This window comes from Mixophyes fleayi, chromosome 4, assembly GCF_038048845.1.
Source record: "Mixophyes fleayi isolate aMixFle1 chromosome 4, aMixFle1.hap1, whole genome shotgun sequence".
NCBI lineage: Eukaryota > Metazoa > Chordata > Amphibia > Anura > Limnodynastidae > Mixophyes > Mixophyes fleayi.
Genome location: NC_134405.1, coordinates 249,062,435 through 249,089,269, shown reverse-complemented (window position 1 = coordinate 249,089,269; position 26,835 = coordinate 249,062,435). Strand labels below are relative to the sequence as shown.

Below are 26,835 nucleotides of genomic sequence, written 5' to 3'. Positions count from 1 at the left end.
TTATAATGGTGGAGCCTGGTACTACATCCTCTTGCAACTCCGTATATTCTGGTCCAGGTGCATCCTGCATCCCTAATGCTATAGAGATCTCTGCTCAGCATCCTGTTACCAAGTCCTCTGTGATCTCTGCTCAGCATCCTGTTACCAAGTCCTCTGTGGTGCCCACCTACCTGAGTTAAGTTATCACTACTCGAGATTAAGTCCTGGGAACAACAGAGTACTGGTGAACATATCTGGTTCCATGGGAAAGAGGGTTGCTAAAGGTGAAGCTCTCGTCAACAGGTTCTGGTAACTTAACTCATAGGGTGATTCATAACAATCTGCTGTATCATACAAACACTAATAGTGACTGTGTTTTTCCCAAAACAAATGTTACAAACAAAAAGGTTTGTTATCACTTGGATTTGTATATGTGGGTTTATGTATACCTGAGATAAAGCTGGCAAATATGCCACCGGGGCAAGGATAGAAGTATTTTGAGATGCCTCTGACGCTATTTTTAAGGGTGTCTTGCCCACTGGTGTAGTGGTAAAAACCCTGTTTAGCTCTGGTATCTGAAAGCCCCGTCCCCCACCCTAGGGCCTGAACTGTGCAATGAAGCTCAATGTTTTCATATGGCCTGGCTTACTGCATCTCTTAACACAGATGTCAACTAATGATGTCATGACGGTGCTAGTGTAGAGCCCTCTATGTACCTGCCGCATCGGATAGTAAAAGCAGCAGTAGGTGAGGTGGAGTGTGAGCGGATGTCCATGAGAGGATGTGGGTGGGGGGCTTATTGGAAAGCAATTAATTTGGACAGAAAATCTAAAACAATATCAAATCAATTTGTTTGGAAATAAATTGAAAATATAATTATTTAAATCATTTCACGTTTATACAACAACCATTTCTTTCTAATGCAAATTTCTAATTTCTTTCAAATAGCACTATAATATTAAAATATATAAAATATTGAGTTCAGCAATTCCTACTGTAGTACTTCCTAAAACCAACTTCCATAAAGCACATAAGTACATCTGTAAAGCATACTTTGCAATGCAGAGATTAGCTACCACCTAGAAATAACAATATAGAAAATTTGTAGTCCACCTCAGACTGGCCCACTAGGCTACCGGGGAAATCCTTGTGGGCCCCACTACTGCAATTCTTGAGTGATCAGGTGCCATCTTCTGTCTGCTTCTTATTACCTTGGCATTCAGCCATTGGCTACAAGCACCAATCTACTCTCATTGATCAGTGTTCCCATCTCTTACCAGGTAATACAAGTGCCTTGACTCGAAAGAAAATTTTCTTTATTTTTCATACAGTTGTCATTTTTAAGGTATGACTATATTTATTTCAAATTTTTTTTGTTTTCTTTGATTCCTATATTTACAGAGACACATATACGCTTATAGAGCCCTATTTGTACCTTTGATTTGAGCTCAAGCATACAAGGTTATTAGATAATGCCAACTAACATCCTGGGCAAATCACAGGACACTCAGGCTTGCATCATTCCATGAGATTCTGATGAGTCTTGTGTGAAATGAATGAAGAATGTGTTGTAGCCATCAAGGCCATCAGAGTGACCAAATGAACAGGGATCCTCAGCTTTGAGCAACCTCTGCTTGGATCAACTACACCCACAGATTTTTAGTTTAGGTTCTGAACTTTTTTTTTTTTTTTCTGTTCTATATGTGTTTGCACTTGTAAATAAATACTGCTGTAATATAAATGTGGTTATTCAGATTAACTGGCAATGTTTAAATTCTGCAAAAGAATGCTTCGCGTTACCTTTCACATTCCTATAGGATTCTGTATTTAGGGTCCATTTCATGGCCTTGAAAAAGACCTGGCTAAATATGGTCATCACCTGCTGGTTATTTCACTGGGGGAAACAGAATCCTATAAGGCCAGCAATTGATAACAACATATGAGGAAGAGGAAAAATTGTTTGCAAAAAATTTTCATGTGTTCCTGCTCTTTAACTATTCTATTCTGGTAGCAGCAAACGCTATTCCCCAATAAGGGGTGTCTTTCGTTTTTGTATTGTGCATGTGTAATATTTAGCATGTGAGTGCATTCTTACCACTACTTTGATATATTATAGGCTTGTACACTATTCCCTTTATTTTAATTTTATTTGCATATTATCCACATAATTGGGAGCGATGTTGTGGTGTGGAAATCTGAGAGAAGAAGCTTTGGTGTGTCTAACCTACTGAAGGATTTAATACATATCTGTTTAAGGCTTATATATAAGGAGACATACGTGAGTGCAATCACGTAAGGGGCTCTACTGCTTTAAGGGAGACCTTATTTCAGTCTCTATTTAACTTTTTTTTCAATGCCATCCTTGATTTCTTAAAAGGTCTCCGCTTCATTTTAAACATCTATTCACATTTTTACTGGAAGATGGCGTGGTATTGTATCCATTTTTATTTTGTGTTCACCAAAAAGGTCAACATGTGGTGTTATCAACAACTATATTGGATATACTGCACCATATTTGTCTTATTTTGTTTGGATTTTATATCGGGAAGAATGTTGTACTAATCACAATATACAATCAAGTGGAAAGGTAACAAAAGTTTTTTGTATGAAATGTTTGTTTTGGATATAGATTAGTCTATGGCAGAAATGTGTCCTTCATCATCAGCTTAGAAACATGCACTGGTCCTATGGGACACGCAAAGATACGCCTCCTAAAGGCATATGTTAAATATACCTGTGTAAATTCAGACGTATATCTAAGGGGTGCACACATGCAGTTCGGAAAAGCGTATGATATGTTATTATATGATGCTGAATGGAACCAATAAGTTTGATATGAGGGAAAAATTCACTTGTGAAATATTCTGTAAAGGCTTTAAGAGGGTTATGGCTTTATTGTATAATGAAAAAAATGTTTGTACTAAGAATAACAGGCACAACAGTATAATTTGCAGAGGGGTTTTTTTGTACTTAACTTTAGTTAGCAGGTAGAACTATATGATCCAGCAGGGCCCTAGCATTCTGGCACTTGTAGTTCTACAAGCACAAGCATGCCCAAGCAATCGATAGCTGCCAGGGCTTGCTGAGACTTGTAGTTCCACAAATGTAATGTATTGTTTCTATCTTAACATGTTCCCTTGACTCTCACTACCTTGTCTTATATCTAACGTCATTGTAATTCTCAAAATTATGAGTATTTTTAAAGGCTGTATGTTGATACCCAGGGATCATTATCATCACCATCATTGTAGAACCCAATTTCATCTGGATTCCCCTCACTTGTGAATGAGTGGCAACTTGACCAATCTGGACACCTATATAGGGACTAAGGAATATAATACAAATACACGTTAGGAATCTTAACTCACGGAGATTGATGAAAAATTAATCACTATTTTAACCACCAGCATATATTACCCCATTCACACTGCCTCAAAAACCCGGAGTGAGGCTCAATGTGAACGAGTTCAGGGAAATCTACCTGAGTCTTATGACCTGGGAATTAAACCCGTGTCTTTTGGAGGGTTAATCATGGGTCCGACCAAGGTAGTCTCCAGTCTGAGCGGTGAGACCCAGGTTTTTCAACCCAGGCCTCACTGAAACCTATTGGAAAGTTTAAAAAAAAAAAAAAAAATCACAGTAGGAGCCAATCAAAACTCCTCTAGTGATGTTGGCAGGGAGACCCGGGTAGACCTGTGTTCAGTGTGAACACGGTCTATCCGGGAATTTGCCAGGGTGTCCTGCACTGTCACCCGACAATATCCCGGGTTCATAAACCCAGGATATTGCCAGGACAGCAGTGTGAAAGTGGTATAATACAACAATTCCACAAAATGGTAAATGAACAAGCTAGCATATAAGGGAAACCTACAGAGAACAACTGGATAATATTACCATCTTTTAGCCACCTCATGAGTCTCACAAAGAGCATATAATCACAGTTCATCAACCAAATGCTCCCATTTCCTTGGGTTTCATATACTTCACATAGTCGCACATGGGTTGATGTCCCTCGCACAGCTGCTAATAGCAGACAACACTAGATCTGAGAGTCTCCCCACTTATGGCAGGCCCACACCAGCTACTAATCTAGGATCTAATAGAAATAGCATAGCATGAACCAACTGTTGCTTGTTGTGCCGCTGTCCACAATTCTTCTCACATTCATTAAAAACATGGTCTTTTACCCCTAGAAATCCTCACTCTCCCAGGATGGGTCAAGTCCCTTGGGAACTGTGGGTGTTGGACTGCTATTGACCAAGGTAGATCGTCTGGATTGGACAAAGCATGGTGACGGGATCTTTCCCCAGACACCCCAATGACATAGCTCTGCACCATCTTGGAGGTAGCCCAAATAGGCCTCTTCCTGATCTGGACCATCCAAGACTCTGTACCACCAAGGCCCCTGCACTATCATTGCCCAATCTAGGGCTCTCTACATCATGGTCATTCTTTTGTCTCACCGTACACGCTCTCGTTAGAATGTAAGCTTTCACATGCAGGGTCCTCTACCTTATGTCTGCTCACACTGTCCTCACAGTTTTTTCTCTATATCTGTACCCATTGTTCCTATCATTATGTACTTAATGGGTTAGCACATAGTGGAAACCTTGTGGCGTTTTATAAATAAAACATAATAATACAAATGGCTCCAATTTGGCTGATATGGAGATCTGCGGACAATAAACCTGCTAATGCAGGAACAAAGGGCTATGATAAGTTGTGGGGTTGCTTGCAAAAGTGTGTCTATCCCCCTTGGATTTAGCCCCTCTTTCCTGTTGAAAGCCAATGGAGGGAAACCTATAAAATTGCAAAACCTGGGCCCCCTTGTCCTTACAGGCTATATTTGTCAGGATTATTTTTAAAATCCACCCTCTGAAATCCTCCCCACTGATGGCTCTTTCTGCTAACAATAAGTAAGTGGGAGATAAGGACATCTGTTGTTGGGAGGCCCCCCCACCATCAACCTCCCAGGCTCCCTACATGGTACCCAGCAGTATCTTCTGAAGGCAGCTTAGTCTGTAACCCCCATCTTTTTCTGTCACCAAAATTTGGTAATGTTTCTATAAAATTGTAAGTGTCGGTGGTATGGGTATGTGCAGCAAAAGCTGAAAGGCTATTTACAATCACAAGTTTTCTGGGAAAAAAATGGCTGTGTGCCTACAGGCTCAAGTAATTTAAACCATGTCCAATAAGTACAGCATTGAGATGAAGGGCTGTGTCATACAAGTGATGTTATCATGTTCCATGAAAACTCCATCTACATCTGAACTGCTTGTTGGCAGTGTGTAAAAGTATGACTGCCCTGCAAAACCATGGTTCACTTGTCAGTATGTGGGGGAATAGTAAAACATATTTGTTTAGGATAACTTTAATACTTTACCTTACTAACTGATTTTCTGCATGCCATTCTTAAATATTAAAATATTATAGGAGTGATACCTTTATTGGCTAACCAAAAACAATAATTATTATATTTGCTAGCTTTCAGAGCACAGAGGCCCCTTCATCAGGCAGGTTTACAAATGAATTACTGAAGAAGAAAAAAAGGCACAGCATTTAAGAGCTGGTACATCAAGAAATTTGTAGGGGTGAGAATACATCATTAAGATAAGCTATAGTAATAAAAAGGAGTTTTTCTTTATGGATGGAAGAGCAAAACTCCTAGGAGTTCAGAGGTCTGCACTCTGCTGTGGGGAGTGAAGTGTGTCCATGTCATAAATCCAGTCAGCTGCTGATTTTCCATAAAAACTTCAACAAATTTCACCCAACCATTAGACTCCCTCTTAACTACTATGATCTCAGATACATTTCCTGGACATGACCCTATACAATTAAAACAATACTATACAAACATCGGTATCATAAACCTACAGGCCGCACAGTATATCAAAGATGGGACAGCTTTTACCTAGGACACCTAAAAAAGTCCATCATTTACAGCCAAGCTCTGAGATACATTCGGATTTGTTCAGACAGTGAAGACAGAAAACACCTGCTATCACTGAGGAGTACATTCCTACAGCAAGGATACCATCCAATAGTTATAGATGAACAGATCCACAGAGCCACAAGGATCCCAAGGAGTAGCCTCCTGGATTACAAACAGAAGGAGGATAAGAGCAGGGTGCCCCTAGTGGTCACTCATAATCCCCATATGAACATCTTGGGGAAAATTGCTGATGACCTTCAACCCATATTTCAGAGAGACAATAGATTGAAGGAAATATTCCCAGATTTACCTCTCCTTTCATACAGCTTCCCAACTTAAGGAATCTCCTTGTTAGAAATGCCCTCCTATCACCATCAGAGACTGGCACCTTTCCTTGCAAAAATGAACAGTGTAAACACTTCTCTGGACCAGGACACAGTATGACAGATTTAAAAGTTCTAATACTGAAAGTTCTTTCTAAAAATGACAGGGATAGAAAAACATGGGAATTCAAGCTGAGAAGAACATTCCACTCATTGATTAAAAGGATTCAATCTAACACCTGGATTTATGACCCACTACATGGACACACTTCACACCCCACAGCACAGTGCAGACCTCTGAACTCCTAGGACTTTTACTCTTCCATCCATAAAGAAAACATCCTTTTTATTACTTTAGCTTATCTTAATGATGTATTCTTCACCATCTCCCCCATACCCCTTTGTACAAATTTATTGATGTAACAGCTCTTAAATGTTGGGTCTTTTATTCAGTCATTCATTTGTAAACTTGCCTGATGAAGGGGCCTCTGTGCTCTGAAAGCTAGCAAATATAATAAAAACAAATTGGGGTTAGCCAATAAAAATATCACTCCTATAATACTTTTGTCTTTTTTGACATGAAAGTATTTAACATCACATAGATTTTTCTGGCTAACACTGTACTGTAATAATAATAAAAAAATATTTTTTGCTACACATTCTTAAAATTCAAAAGACCACCGTTGTGGTAGTGCAGAAAATGTCCAACTGTGGTAAGTGAACAGTAACTGATCTATTTCTCAAACTGCAAATAGCCCTATGGTCACGAATAAATGTTTTTCCCTGGCGGTAGGGTTTTTGTGCTATTATAATTATGGTTTATTTGTATAGCGCAACAATTTCTGTAGCAACCAACACAATAGACATAAAAGACTTGCGTGAATACAGTAAGTTTAATAACAGGTATGTGGGTACATCTGAGCAGAATAATTTATGGATACCATTATCGGTAAAAACTGCACGGCATATAGAACTAATTCAGCATCAGATATGACAAAGGACATACAAGGATATAGATGGCTGACAGACCCAGCTCGTGAGAGCTTACATTCTAGAGGACGATGGAGAGACTGCAGGTAAATGTCAGACAATTTAGTTTGGGTTATGGACCAAGTGATGGAGCAGTGTGGAGAGACATGGACAGTAATGAGCAAAGTAGCAGTACAAAGTGGTGAAGCAGCATGTTAAAGTAATAAGCATAAAGTACCTTAACACAGTATCTAACAAGGGGTTACCGCCTGTGATAACAATTATTGTTGCTATACTGGTACAATCCTTGATCTGTTATCCCCATCTCAGAATGGTGATAACTGAAAAAAAAAATTGTGAAAAAATTATTTATTTGAATAAAGCATTTTTCAATCACCAGTTCATTATTTATTTTTCAAATATTTTTTATCTTTTTATTAACTATTTTGTTAAATTTTATTGTTATTATTGTTTATTAGTGGAACTGAAAGCTCAAATCTGTGCACTTCAGTTGTACTGCGCATGCACAAGCTGGCTAGCCAGGTTGCACATATCCCCGGAGACAGGGCTGCCGAAGCGTTAAGTCTTACTGCTCCGAGCCAGTATCCCTGAGGAAGCAGAGCAATCTTAGCTGCCCCTACACTATTTTTTTTTATATATAAATGGCACAGTGGCTAGTGGTTAGCACCTCTGCCTCACAGCACTGGGGTCATGAGTTTGATTCTCAACCATGGCCTTATCTGTGTGGAGTTTGTATGTTCTCCCTGTGTTTGCGTGGGTTTCCTCCGGGTGCTCCAATTTCCTCCCACACTTCAAAAACATACTGGTAGGTTAATTGGCTGCTATCAAAAAATTGACCATAGTCTGTCTGTGTGTTAGGGAATTTCAACTGTAAGCTCCAATGGGGCAGAGACTGATGTGAATGTGTTCTCTGTACAGTGCTGCGGAATCAGTGGTGCTACATAAATAACTGATGATGAATTATTGATAGAAAATCACCATTATCACCCTTTTAAATAACTACAGCGGCGCACGGAGGATTGTCGGGGGGGGGTTTCCCCCCGCGACCCAAAAAAAAAAGCAGAGAGAGAGCTGCTGCGCATGCTCCGTTTCGCCAGCGCTGTCCTATACAGCAGCCGCGGCGCTGTCTAAGAAGCGTCTGCGGCGGTGCTGTATACAATACAGCACCGCCGCGGATGCTTCTTTGACAGCGCCGCGGCTGCTGTATAGGACAGTGCAGCTATAGTGGCCACTTAGTTAGCGCGGGGGGGGGGCAGGGCCTGTGCTAGGGTCCACGGCGCCCTAGGCATTTTTAAAAAAGCGGCACCCCCCCCCCCCGCAAAAATCGCCGCCCTCCTCCCTCCTCTCCTTACCCTGTCTCACCACCGCCGCCTCTCTGCTCCGTCTCCTCCCCTCCACTCACTGACACTAGTAAGTGGAGGGGCGGAGACGGAGCAGTGAGGCGGCGGTGGTGACAAAATAGCCTCTCCCCCCCCCCCTCCCCGTGCATCTGAATGCTGTGTGGCGGCCGTGACAGGTATGGTCAGCGGTCGCCGCACAGTTTTAAAGTCTTTTAGTATTCTGTGGCGCCCTCCAAAGCCCTAGGCAAGTGCCTAACCTTGCCTAATGGGAGAGCCGGGCCTGGGGGGGGGGGGGGGGGGGTTTCTAGAGACTCAGAAACCCCCCCTGCGTGCGCCACTGAACTAGACGTGTAAATGTGTACTTTGATGTTATCCTTGCTATACAAACCACAGAAAGTGTTCTGTAAAGTGAGCACTTCTAAAGCTGTCAGGAGTTACCAGAAAAAAAACAAGCACATTTTGACCATTCATACACAGTCATTTAGTAGACAGTATACCATTGTTTTTATAATAATACTACTGCATAACTCAGTTTAACAATCTCTCTGGCACAATTAATTTAAAAATAAGAAATGCAGGAAGAGCAAATAAAAAATAAATAACATAACCACTGCAGCTCCCACGTATCCAAAGCTGTGAATTACATTTGTGTTCATTTATTTGTCGCACCAATAGTGTATTTGCAGCTGACACTGAGCCCCCCACTGAGCCTCATTAATGCAGGATGATAGGGCTGGGTGCCTGGCTGTGGGCGTGGCGTCAGTCTGGTGGCCCCGCCTCCCGGTGTTGGAGCGGCGGTGGCTGTGAATCCAATCACTTGATTCAGGGATTTGCTCAGCACGGAGGAAGGGAGCGGAGAAGCCGTCAGACCTGGGGTCAGCGCTGACAGGAGACCACTGTGCAGTCCGCATCGGGAGCAAGGTGTTAAATGGACCTTCACTGCCCAGGAAAGGGCTCAGTGATCTCCTCCCGCTGCTATAAGCTGTGCACCTTCTGCTATGGGGAACACCGCGCACAAAACCTTGCCAGGTGAGGCTGGGCATCATTCAGCGTGCTGGGCACTGGATTACATGGGATCTACCCGATCACAGGGATCTATGGATTGTCGAGTCTGTGCAGATGACAGACTTAAGACCGGCAAAGAGGTGTATGCCATTCATGTCATGTTCATGTGTCCATGTCACCTAGACCTACAGTAGTCTGTCTGTTATCTGCTGACCCTCCTGCTGATCACAGGTCTGATCTTACAGAGATACCTGGTAGAGGGTCACGTGAATGATATTTATTATTTCATTATGTTGATAGTAGTTTAGTGTCTACATCGATCCCTTTACCAGTGTCCTACCGGCTTTATTGTAGCAGGATCATGTACAGGTTTTACCTGATCATTAAACAGAGGAAGGTTTGCATTTTAGGAGCAGCCGCTACTGTTTGGGATATTGACGCGGGGCATTACCTGTACTATGTACCAGGATATATCTCTCAGATCGGCAGTGAGTGTGTGATGTGGGTTATAGAATGTGAGAGCAGGCGGTGCGGTGAGATACAATGTTATAATGCAGCGTGGGCGGGGCATCATGTAAAGTTAAGTTGTTATGTGTGGGGTTTTTTTTTAATTCTTAACGGCTGTTCCCATGTTGCTAAGGGGAAGGTTACTATGTAGCTGTGGTGCCAGCTTCTCACTGAGCCAATTCTGTACCAATCTATCAGGCCAGATCCAGGTGCTCTGACTCTCTGTAAATGGTCATATGTTGGTTAGAGATTCCTGTGACAGAAATGTCCACATTTATAGCATTGCACTTTGCTGTGATAGTCTACTGTCTGGTTTCAGTGGTGACCCTTCACAGTTATAGGGGAACACAGACAGTGTAGTATGAGGCAGAGCTGCCTCAGCAATGCCTTTTACATGGCTGAGAAGGGCCACACAAGGAAGACCTTTATTTGTCTCCACAGTTTTGTTTGCTGAGGTTTTGGGTGCAGTAATGGATGTTCAGGAAAATACATATGGAAGTATGTTATACGTCACCTTGTGTATGACAGAAGCCTCCCCATACCGTTCTTAATGTCCTGGTCCAATAAGCTGTAGGTGGGGCAGTAGCTGTACATGCTTGACACATAAGATAACCCTACCCTAATGGTATATAAGAGGGATTCACTGGTTTAGAGTGCTGAACAGAGCAGGCTGAGTTGGATATATATCTAGCGTTAGATTTAACTGACGTCCTTATGGATTATTATATTCGAGAATAAGAATATGACCCAAGGAAAACTATATTCCTTCATAGTTGACCTTTCATGACACACATTTCATTACATTGAATGTGCCATAAATATTGATAAATACTCCCCACTAATATATAATATATTATTTATATATATATCTTGAAATACACCTGTTGTAAATACTTTGAATGAATTCTGTATGTTGTACAGTAAAATATAGCCCGGTTTGAGATTTGATTTCATCCACAGGTTCATTTCTATTTCATGCTTCTTTTTTTTTATTGTAAAATCCAGTAGTTATATTGAAGTAATTATGTGGAACGTCTAGCACTTGGCAGATTGTCAATCATATGTTTTATCCATATTTAAAGATATTGCACTCTGTTGTACGTATTGTAAGCTCCAAATTGGCTCATTTTGGTCATCTTTGATTGTGTTTCCATCTTATGGCCAGAAATTATTATGTAATAACTTGGTTATATTGTGTGAACAGCTTACTGGACTTTCTGCACAACAGTTGTGATGTTTCACTGGGCAATAAAAGACCATAATTCATGTTTGCCTATGTGTAACCAAGGATTAAAAAGATTAGCGGTTTCACATAACCAGATCATGATTGAATGCTCTTAACTCTTTCTTTGCCTGGTTTTTACAGTTACAAGGCTCTGTATAGTGGTCTTTTGATTTGACAAGTAATGAGTAGAAACAAGGCATATGCTTTGGCATAATGTCTTGGAAATGTTTTGGAAAATTATATCCCTAGATATTCTGTGGGTAAAGAGTTATTTGTCCATGTTATTATTGTAGGCAGAATAAATATGTAAAAAATGATGGACTACAGTTTAGCTAATACACAGGATGGGTAAAGTAATTGAAGGCTACCCAGTCTTTGAAAACTTGGCAGGCAGACCGTTCTTCTGCAGGGATTAGGCATGTGCCCATACTAGTTGAGGCGACAGATGCCACAGAAAAGCTGCTGCCATTGTCCCACACGTGTGCACATTTGGTACAAAGAAAACGAAGCTGCTGAAATTGAACCAAGGCCGTTGCACAATGCTTGTTCTAGACAGAATTAAACTTCAGACATAAATTCAGTTGAAACCACTTGTCACTTTAACCCTCTCCTGAACAGCATACATGTGCAGAATGGTTCTGTGGATGAACCTAGATATTTTATATGCACATTGTAGTAAGTAAAAGGTTTTCCGAGTCTCTATTGTATGCTGCCTCCATGCTACTACTGTCCACCGAATGCAAGCTGATTCAAACCCTCTTTGTCACCATCAGGACCAGAATAGCATGGCATTGACATTCAGCCGCCTTCCCCCATTACATTTATTTCAAAGCTGTTCAAGGCACAGCATACAATCATTTCATAGCACTGATTTTATGTTTGTTCTCTTATCTCTAACTGCCGCTTTATTATCCGTATCCTGTTTGATAATGCGTTTAATGTAATGTCAGAAATATTATTAAAGTATATTCGGACATGAGCAACTTTTTCATAGGTAGCCTTGAAACTCGATTTGACTGTAGTATTGTTTTTGGACTGTGTATTTAAAGACAGTCTGAAAAGCTGAAAGCAGCAGGACAATGAGAGCCCCTGGCAGATGGTCCGTGTGCATGGATATTGTGAGTTGTCAGCTGGCCCTTAAGATAAATTTTCGCTGTTGTGCCACTGCAATTGAAAGCTTTTATTCTTAACCCATTTGACTTCACTGGAGCACAACTGTACATCTCTTAGACAGTTACATTGTTTGTAGTTTTGCCAACAATTAATGGGTTAAAGTAACAAAAGATGGGGTTCTAAAACTATTGTTTTCTGTGTCTTGAAATTAATTTGTGATTCCCCAAAAGCACATTATTTGAATTCCCAATGGGTTTTTTTATCAGCAGAGTGGTGGGACATGTGCGGGGATGGGGGGGTTGCTTTTTCTTAAAAATCTGATGTAGTTAAGCCATAAAAAGTTTCTTGGAGTAAACGGGAGGCATTCAACTTAATAAGCACAAAGAACGCTGATGTGTCTTTATGACCTGCTCAAAGAAACTGTATAGGGCAAACCCAAAATATTAATAGAAAAATATTTTTGACAAACAGGCGCTAGAAAACATATATAGATATAATAATATAACTTTGAATAATATGATTAAAAATATAAAATACTTAATAATATAAATATAAATGACTCACTAATGGTTAGGTCCAATATCTTATTATAGATTTACAGTCGATAACATTTTATGAGCAGATACTGGAAATAATACTGTTGATTAATATTGTAATAACATTAGTAGATTGTAAGTGGCAGTCAATACCAATGTGTAAAATATTGTGTATAACGTCCATATATCTTATATATGGGTTCTAAATGCACGCAAAGATCTATATTTAGTTATGCAGATATAGGATCATTAATGGAATGTTTTATACTTAGTTTTCCAGACAAGTGGTTTTCTAATCTTTTATAGTGCCATGTCTAAAATACTAAATTACATTAAAAAAAACTAACAAAGTATTTACAAATATTGCCCCTGTCATATCATTTGATTAGTATATTTTTAGGAGTGCCTCTACCAGTGACTGTAGGAGGAGGCACCCTCTACCAGTGACTGTAGGAGGAGGCACCCTCTACCAGTGACTGTAGGAGGAGGCACCCTCTACCAGTGACTGTAGGAGGAGGCACCCTCTACCAGTGACTGTAGGAGGAGGCACCCTCTACCAGTGACTGTAGGAGGAGGCACCCTCTACCAGTGACTGTAGGAGGAGGCACCCTCTACCAGTGACTGTAGGAGGAGGCACCCTCTACCAGTGACTGTAGGAGGAGGCACCCTCTACCAGTGACTGTAGGAGGGGGCACCCTCTACCAGTGACTGCAGGAGGGGGCATCCTCTACCAGTGACTGCAGGAGGGGGCATCCTCTACCAGTGACTGCAGGAGGGGGCATCCTCTACCAGTGACTGCAGGAGGAGGCATCCTCTACCAGTGACTGCAGGAGGAGGCATCATCTACCAGTGACTGCAGGAGGGGGCATCATCTACCAGTGACTGCAGGAGGGGGCATCATCTACCAGTGACTGCAGGAGGGGGCATCCTCTACCAGTGACGGCAAACATTTGGCTTCCAGAACCTTCTGGTTAACAGGTTTCATGATGAGAGATGCCATACCTGAATTCTCTTTTTTTATTCTCCATACTATATTGATATTGTATCTATACATTACTTATTCATCAGTGATGATTTTCTTACTTTTAGTCATATATTTAATAATTTCATGTGCAAGAGCCAGTTTTAAAAATGTGGACTGTAAAAATCCAAATCAACAGGGTTCTGTGAGGCATTTATTTGGGCTTTTCATGTCTGTATAACAGGACTGTGTTTACATGCTGGTTTCTCTTTGATGAGGTTTTATGATCTGCCATGCTTTTCTGCCAAGAGATATTAATTAAATGAATCTGTGCAGGGCTCATGAACGTCTGTCTCTGTGGTAATCGTAGTAAAGAAAATTTGTGTGTGGAGAAAGTGAGATGAACTAAAGGAAAAAAAAAAGATGTAGTACTGTAAATGATGAACTGCTGTGAATCATGTCCTAATAGTTACTCTGCCCATTGGGTATTGCTATGGCTTTCAAAAAGTTATTTTCAAAAATTAATATTAATATTTTGAAAGCCAATAAACATGCTAAAGATCCTGTATAAGGTATTATTGTGAATGCAATTATTGAATGTATAGTCCTCATTTAAGCTATGCATAAAATATGAATGTTATCCTCTCCATTGAGGGGCTTAGGAGGATGACGGGATCCAGATTTTACTCAGTACATAGAGGACAAGGAATTTTGTGGTCAAAGTGCAAATTATATCTGGACTAAAATTCATAATTCATATAATGCAAGTAAACTTATCAAAGATCTTGTACATATGTCATGGGTTGGGGGGGTCAATTGCTGGTAATGGGCTCTGCTGACGTGACAGTGATGTCCGGTTGCGCACATTGCCAGCCATTATGATCGTAATCTCCGCTGGGTTATTTTTAAAACTCTATGATATGCAAGGAAAACAGAGCGTGGATTCCCGCCATAACATCGGCTTGATGTGTCTCCATGGATGTTCATGAGACACTTCGCACTGAATTAAATCTCCTCCTTGGTTTGTGCTTTCACATGCACTTGAACGCACCTCAACGTAACTTACTAAAAAAGCCTCTTTCTCTCTTTTATTAAGTCATGTGACTTATATAAATTTTGTAGTAAGTTGTGGGTTAAAATTTACTTTATTCCATTCATCATCATCATTTATTTATATAGCGCCTCTAATTCCGCAGAGCTGTACAGAGAACTCATTCACATCAGTCCCTGCTCCATTGGAGCTTACAGTCTAAATTCCCTAATATAGACACACACTCACACAGACAGACAGACTAGGGTCAATTTTGATAGCAGCCAATTAACCTACCAGTATGTTTTTGGAGTGTGGGAGGAAACCGGAGGAAACCCACGCAAACACAGGGAGAACATATAAACTCCACACAGATAATGCCATGGTCAGGAATTGAACTCATGACCCCAGTGCTGGGAGGCAGAAGTGCTAACCACTGCGCCACTGTGCTGCCCATTCCATTGTTTGTAATCATTTCCAAACAAGGTTGTTGTGCCCAGGCCCGGCGCTCCCATTAGGCAAGGTTAGGCACTTGCATAGGGCGCCCTCCAGAATGAAAATTACTTTAAAACTGTGCGGCGACCGCTGACCATACCTGTCACGGCCGCCGCACAGCATTCAGATGCACGGGGGAGGGGGGAAGAGGCTATTGCTCACCACCGCCACCTCTCTGCTCCGTCTCCTCCCCTCCACTCACTAGTGTCAGTGAGTGGAGTGGAGGGGAGGAGACGGAGCAGAGAGGCGGCGGTGGTGAGGTAAGGAAAGACGGGGTGAGGAGGGAGGAGGGCGTCGTTTTTGCGGGGGGGCGCCGATTTTTTCAAAATGCCTAGGGCGCCATGGACCCTAGCACCGGCCCTGGTTGTGTTGTGGTTGGGTTGTGGCTTTGTTCCATTCTAGTTTTAGTCCGTTTTCATTAGTTAGTAGCCCTGATTTAAGGATCACTAATTCCAAGAATTTTTATTTTATATATGAGGCACAACAGTAAAATATACCCAAGGCGGGATACAGGAAGGACATTCGGCTGAAGAGTCCCTTAACTTGCTATTTGAATTTGTTTATTTTCAGGTACGGTTTGTTGATCTAGAAAGGCAGATCACTGTTCTAATTGTCAAGGTTGGGAGACTTTGTTTCCCTACAACCCCTTAGAGAAAACTTATTTATTAGTGTAAATGAACTTATAATTTTGTTGACTTTTCTAACACCAACCACAAGTCTTAAATATGAATAGAAAATCTGTGTTCAGATTGTGAAGGACTTTAGGCAAGAGCTGCACTGTGTATGGACATGAGTGAAAGTGCCACTTTCCACAAGGCACATGAATAGGCTGAAACGAAAGAAATGGGAATGGGTAAAATAAGTTTTATATAAATAAACTTGTTTTGAATAAGGTGATCTTTAGAGCAGATGGTAATAACAAGGTTTCCTGTGTTTCCTCCATCTGCTTATATGATAATTAGACAACATTCTACACGTAGAATCTACAACTGGCTGGTTCATGAGCAAGATAAACATTCCATTGTTAAATATATTGAGGTCATCATGTGCAAGTTTATCAAAATAGTACAAATCTCTAAGGAAATTTTAAAATTGAGTGATGTTTTTTTCAGGTGTTGGTAGCAAAACATGAAATAGACCCTAAGCAATAATATCACATATGGGCTATTGACTAATAACGCTAAGCTTTGTGAGCTACTAACATTTATCGATAACACTCAATGGAGGAGAAAATGTAAATGCCCAATTTCAGCATCCACAAAGTCCTGTCAAGGATAGTTGGTGGGTTGTCATGTTGAGGACTTCAACTAGCTACAAAAAACTTAGCACAAAATAGATCGAAATTAGGTTGATCAGGTCAACTTAGAGTAGAAGCTTATAGATGGGGTTGGCTAGCTTCTGTGGTTATTTAGCTTTAACCAGCATCCATAGATATTTAGCAGATTCACTGCATTGAAAATGCAATGAACCAAGGTCTTCACTGGCACACCATCTCTAGGTTCCTATACAAATAATTTGGGTTCATGTTCTAGGGAATTCCTCTGTTCCAATTTGTGCAAAAAAAAAAAAAGATTGGAGAACTGTTCAGATTGACGCAAGCATCTTTGTTACATGTCACAGAAATTCCTCTTTTAAGTGTGCTGGTGATTCATGAGCATCAGCTTTAAAGATAGGCAGGCATTATCCCTGAAAGGCTGCGTATCCAGACCCTTACTACTGTCCTGCTGGATACACTGTTCTTCTATGCAGATTATAATATAAGAACACAGCAGTCTTTAATCACTATGCATATGTAAATTAACTGAGCTGTTTTCGAGTGAATATTTCCAACGTCACTAAAAATACATAATGCACTGTTCGATTAATTAATTTGCCAGAACAAAACGTTTTCTGGTAAGACGTACAAAATATTACGCTTGTTTTGTGGATTTTTATTTTAATGACTGATTTGCCATTGGTTTTATAAACTTCATCAATAATTTTATGTACTATACTTAGGGTGGATTTGTTTCCAGGGGGACATGTTGTTGTTGTTATATAACAAAAAAAATATTATTTTTTCAAATTTTTATTTTTTATAGCTGTGCCTCTTAAATGCCATTCACTATCCGCTATTCCCTATAGCAGTCCTTCTGTCACTACTTATTGGTTGGGAGCACAGCCATAGACTGTGGTATCCAGTTGCTCAATATAGACCCTCAGTGACTGTATCTGCTCAATTTGTCCACAAGTATAGCCAAAACTGTACTTTGATAGTGTTGTGCAACAGCCAGGGTGAACAATTGCAGCAGGTTTGTCCGAATGAGTTCATAAGTAGGACACCAACTTTTCCATATAAATATAAAGTTGTCTTAGTTAAGAAAAAAAAAGACAAATTAAAAAAGTATGATGTCGCCTAACATGAAGGACTTAAATTCTATTCAATAGAACGTTCCCTTATTTCAAAAACAGTATTTGTTTCAAATACCTTTACATAAAAATAAATAAAACAATACATATTGTTTAAAAGTTAATGCTTTGTAAAGCCAAGGCAGTATTTGATTATTCTGCATGTTTATCTGGTCATTTTTGGGCTGTGTTATGATACCACCAATGAATAGTATTTCATTTAATCTTGGGCTTAATGGCTCATGGGGCGGCCTGATTATTTGCCCACCCCCTTTCCTCTCAAAATTGGATGTGAGATCTACTGTCTGCCCAATGAAATCCTTTTTACTCCAATCGACAGCACTGTGGGAGCCATTTCCGGCCAGTGAATCCAGGGCTGATTGTAAGAGGGACATGTCTGGGCTAGGAGCAACAAACAGCCCAGAGAGTCTCACCCCAGGGAAGCAGGCACAAACAGTTGCTAGAATCAGTAAGTGAAGGAACCGATCACTGCTCTCTCAAAGGAAGAGCTGTCTGCCACCTTGGCATAATCCAGATCGATTATAACCATCTTTACACAAGAACAATATTTTTAACCACCAGTTCCATAGGACCAGGCCACTGGGAGACCTTTTCATTTAGATCATCTGCAAGATGTGCTTTTATTTGTTTTAGCTGTTAGGCTTGTAGGGAAGGCTCTTCTGAGGTCTCTTCATGTATATACATTGCTCCCAACTCTAAATGTTCTGTCCGATACTTGTGGGTGTCTGTTTCTTCTTTGTCTGTTTGTCTAGGGTTTTAACAAGGTGCAGGAGGGAAACATTCTTCAAAGGAAGCGAAGTACTAGAACACGAGGACATGCACTGAAACTGGAGGGAAGTGGGTTCAGAGGAAGTTTGAGGAAAAACTACTTCACAGAAAGGGTAGTGGATAAGTGGCATAGCCTCCCATCAGAGGTGGTAGAGGCTAATACAGTAGAGCAATTTAAATATGTTTGAGATAGACATAAGGATATCCTTAGAAAGATTAAAGGACCCATTAGGGTTTAAGGTTATTATAGGTTAAAAAAATGGGCAGTTTAGGTGGGCCAAGCGGTTCTTATCTGCCGTCAAATTCTATATTTCTAGGTCTGTCGCCAATATAACTAATGGTCATGCAATTTTTTTATTTGTGTACATTCCTATTATACTAAGAATTTTTAAAAAGCAAGTGAGGTGAAACTTAAATCCGAGTAGTAAGCAGGATATATTTTTCCTTACGGTTCCCAAATAACTATTTTTGAGGATATTAGTATTTCTTTCAGCACATTTTTTTTTTCTCCCTTCATTTTCATCTGTGTTGGTGGATTGAGGGCACATTTTGTCTTCCATAACAATGTTCTCTCTTCATAAACACCAGGCCGGAGGGACGGCTGAAAGACAAAGAGGAGACTTATGAATTTTTGCCAAGGGACTCATCATAAAATTTAGTCGCTGAAGTATTACTTTGTAAACATCCCAAACTTAATTAGCAGAAATCCTTTCCTCTTCCCAAGGCTGGAGATAACATGGATCACTTGACTGCCAAAGAGCAAATCAATTTCAGACAAAGCTCTACATGTAATTGGAAAGGATGTCTGGACACCCTGGGGTTATTTGCTGGAAAAAAATAAAACTGATCTATGCATTAAATAACCACATATAGGCTTATTTGATTCGCCATGGTTTGTACCCAGTGCAATGATAGCTAGCTGCTTAGGCTTAAGAACGCCTCTATAGATGTTAAAAAACAAAAAAACTGCATGACCCATTATAAATGTATTTATTGTAATATTTTTTAACAAATGCACAAGAAAAAAAATGAGATGTACATTTTTACTTCTGCACATATCTGAGAACAATGACCAGGAGGCAAGATGCTGGGCCTTCTTTGTGCAGTACACTTAATATTATTGGCGCCATTGTTGGTAATTCGTGTGCATTAACACATGAGTTTGGAAGTGGAGACATTCTCCAGCACACCATGCCAGAACTGGTTTTGTCTTATCAGGGTGATGAATTAGCAAAACACTGACTGTGTCCAACAGTTCTTCTGCACTGTGGAATTCTAAGAGCGCAGTAATGCTTAGCACAATGGATAAGAAAAAAGAAATCGGACAAATTGCAGCTTGGCTTTCCGATTAACACTTCATTTCTTTCTATTGCAGTTTTCACGAAAGTTAATCATTAATATTGTTGAACTGAAAATATAGAGAAATGTAACATTATTGCAATAGATTTCAAGTAGGGCAGCAGTGGCACTGATTATTATAACAAATTGCAATTTGGGATAACCTATAGATTAACCAAGTTTGGTATATTTTTCTATCTTACCTGACTTTCAGCATGGATAGCCATACATCAAAGCTTGTTTTAGGCATCTGAATTACTGATTTGCGAAGAACTGCAATGTAAACCATTGTGTGTTTTTCTTTCAAACCCAGTGTTACTATCCATGTAGGGCTTAACACAGCATGGGATTGGATAGTATGGTACAACCTGGAAGTTCTGTATGCACATACATGCAGTTTAGCGTGCCAGCAAGTTGAATCCTGGATGAGTCACTTGTGTCCCTTTTCCTGTGATGTTAATTAAACTGCATGTGTACATAGGTTATAGTAGAGAATAGAAAGATTGACATGCCATCAACTGTTAGTGGTGGAACTGGATGATTCATTATTGTTCACTGCTAAACACTTTGTTGCAAGAATGGAAACAAACATTACGTATTATATTAATTATATCAATGTGACACTAGGTGCAAAAGAAATTATTAGAGGACCATACACCAATATTCATTAGTCTGTAGCATTACAATAGATATATGTATAATTGTGCATCTGTTGCTCCTATTGTCTCTGCTTTGCTCTCTCCCTGTAGACTGTATGTTCCTGAGCAGATCCCTCACTACCCTCAGTCTTGTGTATACACCTTCTTTGTCAGCCTCATATGTACTTGTTCTGTTTTTATGTGTTTTTTTTTTTTTATGTATGATCTGTAACTCTGACTGTCCAGCGCTGAAGAGTTTTGTGATTCCTTACAAATAAACAGTGATATGTGTCCTATTTAAGGGGAGGGATTTATTTTTTTCTGTTTTAATTATGTGTTTCCTCTCTCCTTTTCTCCACCCACCGAATGTGGGACAAAGAGAGTCTCTGGGAAAGTAGTGGAGGAGGGTCAGAAATGGCACAGTTCAAGAAACGCTAAGAATCCTCATCATTTTATATTTTGCTGGGCAGGCATAGCTATCGTTTAATTGGTCACTAAAAACCAACAATGCAAAAATTGTATCCTGTCAAGGGACATGGAACACTTGGTGCGACTAGAGCATTGTTACTTCCAGCTAGCAGGACACAGCAGCACATTGTGCTGGTACTACTAGTGGAATAATACTGTTGTTATTGATGGCTTATTACTGGGCACTAGTACTAAGCCTAACACTTTTATTGGACATAACTACTACTAATGGCCTATAATGTGTTGTAATTTAGAGACTTTGAGAGGCTGCTTTTGAGGATCCAAGTCAGCAGGTTGCCAACCGTTTTTCTGCATTTATAATATCCAGATAGTGCAGGTTGATTTCTTGGGCACTCCATCTTCTAGAGCAGTCATGCACTTGCCCAGTCTTGACATCTATTTAAACATTAACCGATTGATACATCTAGCCTCCCCTTCTCTGGCATGCTTGTTTCTTTATGTTGAACTCCACCTTGACTCATTAGAATAATATAAATCTAGGCCATCTTCAATTAAAAGTAAATAAGCACGTGAAGTCACATAATGGGCCTTTTTCTTTTCTTTTTTTTTTTTCCCTTGTAGCTGCAGGGTGGAGGCGTGTACAGAATTGTATTGTATGTATGGAGCAGCCTCTTCTCAATGCCAGAAAGATGTTACTTGTAAATCAATACGAGGTGGGAGAGTCCTTCCTGTTTTTAGACTTGGCGCAAAACAAATTTTCCAAAATGCCTGTTGGGATAAAGGGGGAGGAAGCTGTCAACATCCTGAGCAGTTATTTAATAATTCCTTTTTATGATCTCTTAATATCTGGAAAGGGTTAGGAATGTATTACCGAGGCAAGCGCTCTCACATGTGAAACATATCTTGTATTTAAGCAGCAGGGAACAAAGTTTTCAGCTTGATGGACTGTAAGTTATTGCTGAATGAAAATACCTTCTCATTAGGCAATCTTCTTACTCTGGTATTTTACAGATGATCTGCATTTTGTCCCCTACAAGATATTCTAGAGCAATGATAGACAGCAGACAGCCCTCCGAGCCTTCACCTGTGGACCTCAGCTCCTTCCAGCATTATTGTCAGCTTTGCTTTATATTGCTTGTAACACGTGATTAAAATCCCTGATATGTTATTACAGAAAGGTGACACTTTTTTTTGATTAAATGTATTGTTTTTAACTTATTACTGAGATTGGAGGGTAATGTGCAGCCCTTTTGAGGGTTAGAGTGCTGTACCATGTTACCCATCCCTCTCCCTGACAGTGTTCCGATCTGAGAGAGAGATATGGCATCATTGCTCAATTTAGGCAGGTCACATTTAGCTTCATAGAGGCCTGTTGGTGATGTTGGAAGATGACCACATACAGTTGGATGGCAGTCATTTTCTACCATGTCCAATAATTACTCTATTCACTGTGATGGGCTCATTTACTACTATTTGGAGATATGTGCTTTCATATCCGTTTAATCGCATGAAATTGGCTGCAGGGTGTTTGGCCAGCTTAATTTAAAAAGAAAAGCCCTCCTTCCCTGTGATTTACGTGGACAAATGAGTATTGTCTACCCTTTAGGTTATGATACACGATAGAACTATTGTATCTGATTAAATGCTGTCCAGGCTCTGCTCTGTCCTTTAGGGATAGATGGAGCTCTGCTTAGCAAGCTCCTTGGACCAGTTTAAGTGTTAAATACTAATGGATATTATAAAGTGTGTAAAATTATCTACTGGCCATCATGAGTTTTTTTGTTTTTTGCTTCTGTTTCCTCAAGGATGACAAACAATGTAATGTTGAAACTCTGGTTTTTCTGAATTCCTCTTTCTCATTGTATATTACTTGTTCCAGTTGTAACTGGAGAAACTAGAGAGGTTACATTATTCGATTTTGCACATTAAAAAATATTTGAGCCGTAAAAGAGGAACTACAAGACAGATTTATTTTCTATACCTTTTTATTAAATTACTTAAAGCAACTTTAATGTTAAATTTATTTTTTTAAGAAGTCCTAAAATTTACAGGAATTTATTTTTAGATTATGGTTTGATAAGAAGTGGGAAGCAAGGCTTCTGGTGATCACAGCTCAGAACTTTGTACTGCAGTCAGATAAAAGTCTCTTGAGTGTTGAGTACCATGAAATGACTGAGAAGAGAACATTGCCTTGCAATTAGGTACATAACATAGTATCTAGTATCCTTACACTTACCATGTTGTGGGAACTTTGAAATCTTATTTTGGGAATTTTGTAAGCTGCCTTTTTTGTATATAAAAGTTTACTGGTACTTTTAAGATAACATCATTCCAATTAATTTGGAGTTTAATTTTCTTTGAATGCAGTTGTTAATTTTATATTTTGACACCTGTGCCCTGTCATGCTTTTCTTTAAGTCTTGTCTTCAGAGCTGCATGAGCCAGTGACCATAAATGACCACTATGTCCAGAACTGACATTTTCCACTGTAAACCATTGAGGTAAAATACATTGTTCAGTGTAGCTTTGACATCCCACTGCACCTCTGTTATAAAGTAACGTATTACCTCCCCATTCCACTACAGACTACTGAAGCTTCTCCCACAGTGTTCTGATGGGATCCCATGCAGGTCAAATAAACTGAGAATGGTGTTATTATAAACCCTGTATATGTCTTTGAAGCCACACCATGCATAAGAATGAGAAAATGTTTGTGGCCAGTGTCAGTGAGTGCTGGCTGGTAGAAGCGAATGTCCTTATTGCCATAGCCAGGCGGAAGAAAATGTATGATCCTTTTTGTTGTTGTTTTCAATGTAGTTACAGCTTAATTTAATGCATGCCTTTGGCTCAACGCAATTCTAATATACCAAAGTATGTCGTTGCTAAGTGACACTAGATACATATCTTTGTTGCTTTGCATGAAGATGCATTCCAAATTCATACAGTTGAAAAAAGGTAGGAGACTTATTTAGCCACTCGTTAGGGACCGTATGCAGCTACTGTAATCCAGAAGGACAGACTGTACCTGTTGACTATTCAGTGCATGACAGTGCAGGCAGAAGTCACATCTACAGATGTACCTTTGAGTCTCATAAGTGCAGCAAAGAGTTTTGCAATTTGAAGCGCTAGAGAGACATTCCCACTGAAGTTTTACTGTTCTGTATTGACAATGTGCAAATTAGCCACTCTAGTTTTAGGAGAACATACATGAAATTACATTTATAACAACCCTTTGACATTCAAAGCCCTGTTTTTGCACGTAATAATGTTTAATTTTAGCTTCTTCATTTTTCACGTGATAATGACCAAAAATCTGAAATTAAAGCAGGAATGAAAAGTCCTACATTAATTTCCATGTACACGAGCAAGAAAAGTCCAATTTAAATTCTCTTTGGATTTTACTGTTGCTGTTTTTTTAAACTTAACGAAAATTAAATTATTGCCTGGGTCTGCTTGCCAAACTTTAGGTGGCAAAAAGCTTTTTGCCACCTAAAGGATACAAACTCAAATGTGCTTGAATCTCACTGTAATCAATAAATAAAATGTAGATTTTATTTTTTTCTAATTTTTAAGAAAAAAAACCTTTTAAAAACGGATGCAGCGGTTAGGTACGAACAGATGTTGCTGTTGTAGCTGCTGAGATTAACGAACGTCTGATAATGTTCTGTTAGCAGCAACTCAGGTCTGTGGTAACAGCAGAGAACACCAAAAGTAATAATTTGTTGATAAAATACATTTTTCAGTGCTCGTGGCCAGTTACCCACTAGAATTGTCTGTATATGTATGTATATATATATATATATATATATATATATATATATATATATATATATATATATATATATATATATATATATATATATATATATATATATATATATTTTACACCCGCAAGCTGCATATGAAAATGCATACATGCACTATGTAGATCACATGCGGTATACCTTTGATGGATATGTGCTGGATGCGGTTGCATGGGTTTGATGGTTTCAATAGTCTTTCATTTCCAGGGTGCAGAAATGAATGGTCTGTTTGAATAATAGAAGTTCAGCTAGTAAATAAATAAGAAAAGAAAAAATAAAAGAAAAAAATGGGCTCCCCTCTAAATCCTTAACTAGCACTAGGCATCCTCCACTAAAATAGGATGCCCATTGCTAAAGTAGGAATAAGCACCATGCTGGAAAGGTTGGGATAGCACATTATGGCACAGAAGCCTCCATCGTGTGATCCTTCTATCATGGCGAGAGCCAACACCTGTGCTGTCAGCACGAGGCTGATGCCTTTATGGGACAGGGGGTTCAAAACCAAAACAAAACAATGTGCTTCCTGTCTCCTCAGCACTGAGTGAAAAGTGCTTGAACTCTTCCCAGCCCCTTTTGGCTGTGAGGTTTGGGGTATTAAAAAGTCTGGGACCCCTGTAGTGACAGCTCTGCCATCCAGTGTACTGGACCAAGATCCCTAAGACTGTCCATTATACACATGTTGTCAAATAAAGTCTATTTGAATAAACTTGCCTGATGAAGGGGCCTCTGTGCTCTGAAACCTAGCAAATATAATCAATGTATTTTGGTTAGCCAATAAAGGTATCACTCCTATAATAATTTTGTCACTTTTTGTCATTTTTGACACAAAAGTATTTCACATCAAATAAAACACTCCCAAACCTTTGTTTTCCACTGTATTCTAAATACAGTATTCCTTATTTGTTCCTGATCCATTGTAATTCAATGTAAGAAATAATTCAATGTAAGAAAAACACATCATAAAAGCCACAACTGCACACTACAAACACTGGTGCTGAGTAACTGAGCGTCCCATTGGCTGCTCATCTAATTACAAGCTGGCCTCTTCTGATTGGCTAGCTGCTAAGTACAGTCGCACTCAACTCGGGTCCCAGTCTTTCAATGACAGGTGTTCATAGTCAACATTTGCATCAGCTTTTACCCTGGTTTTTTTCTCTCATTGGATTGCAAAGACAGAAGGATTCCCCATTCTATTACAGCAAAAAAAAAAAAAAAAAAAAAGATTTTATAGTACAGTGGTGGTATGTTTATGGTTTTTTTTCTGCTGCTGTTGAACTGCATTTTAAATCACGCTGTAAGGGCAATAGCTGGTAGCAGTTCCTCAATAGTTAAGAAAAATGGCTGGGGAATCGGCTCATCCAACTTTCTGTTTTTGCACAGGGTCTGGCAACTCCATTGAATTGGGTGAAACATCAAAACTTTTATGGACTAATTTATTTATTTTCTGCAATCCTTTTTTCATTATTCAACTTAACTATGTCTGTGATGGGAAAGAGCTGTTGTAATTTATTTACTTGTGGTGCTATATGGCACTTTTATTTTTTTGACATATAGAATACAATATAAGTTGAAATTAATGAGGGTGTGGTCTTAAAGTGGAAGGAAGTAGGTTTGACTTTGTAGTCGCGTATTTTCTATTTTCACCAGATGCATTGTCTGGAATATCCGCAAACCTGCAAATTTAAGCCCATACCCCTATTGTAAGGGCCTTTTCAAATATCTGGAAGTTCTAATGCATTTGCTTCAATTAAAAACCTGTGCAAGTCCTCATTTTTTGTTATTTATAATTGACTCTTTGTGACCTGCGCTTTTTCTCCTTATGTTAAGATTTTCTAAAAGGGGTAAAACCTACTTCTAAGCAGTCAAAGCAACTTTCTACTTCACATAATCCATGGTTCCACAGTATGTCTTGCCACTGTTGAGTTGTGTGCTTGGGATTGCTACTGTCTGTCTGGCACGTGGTCAAACCTGGGGAGTGAAGAATGAGGAGGCTTACGGATGGAAAAGGACAGGAT

At 39.6% G+C, this 26,835-nt stretch overlaps 1 protein-coding gene across 1 annotated transcript in view; it reads left to right on the top strand.

The window, feature by feature from the left end:
• The first annotated feature begins 9,352 nt into the window (after positions 1-9,352).
• NEURL1B (neuralized E3 ubiquitin protein ligase 1B) overlaps positions 9,353-26,835 on the top strand; it is a 52,516-nt gene continuing 35,033 nt past the window's right edge. The window contains exon 1 of the mRNA XM_075209628.1: positions 9,353-9,593. Within this exon, the coding sequence (XP_075065729.1) occupies positions 9,563-9,593 (31 nt within the window). The 5' untranslated portion in view covers positions 9,353-9,562. The remainder of the gene's footprint in view (positions 9,594-26,835) is intronic.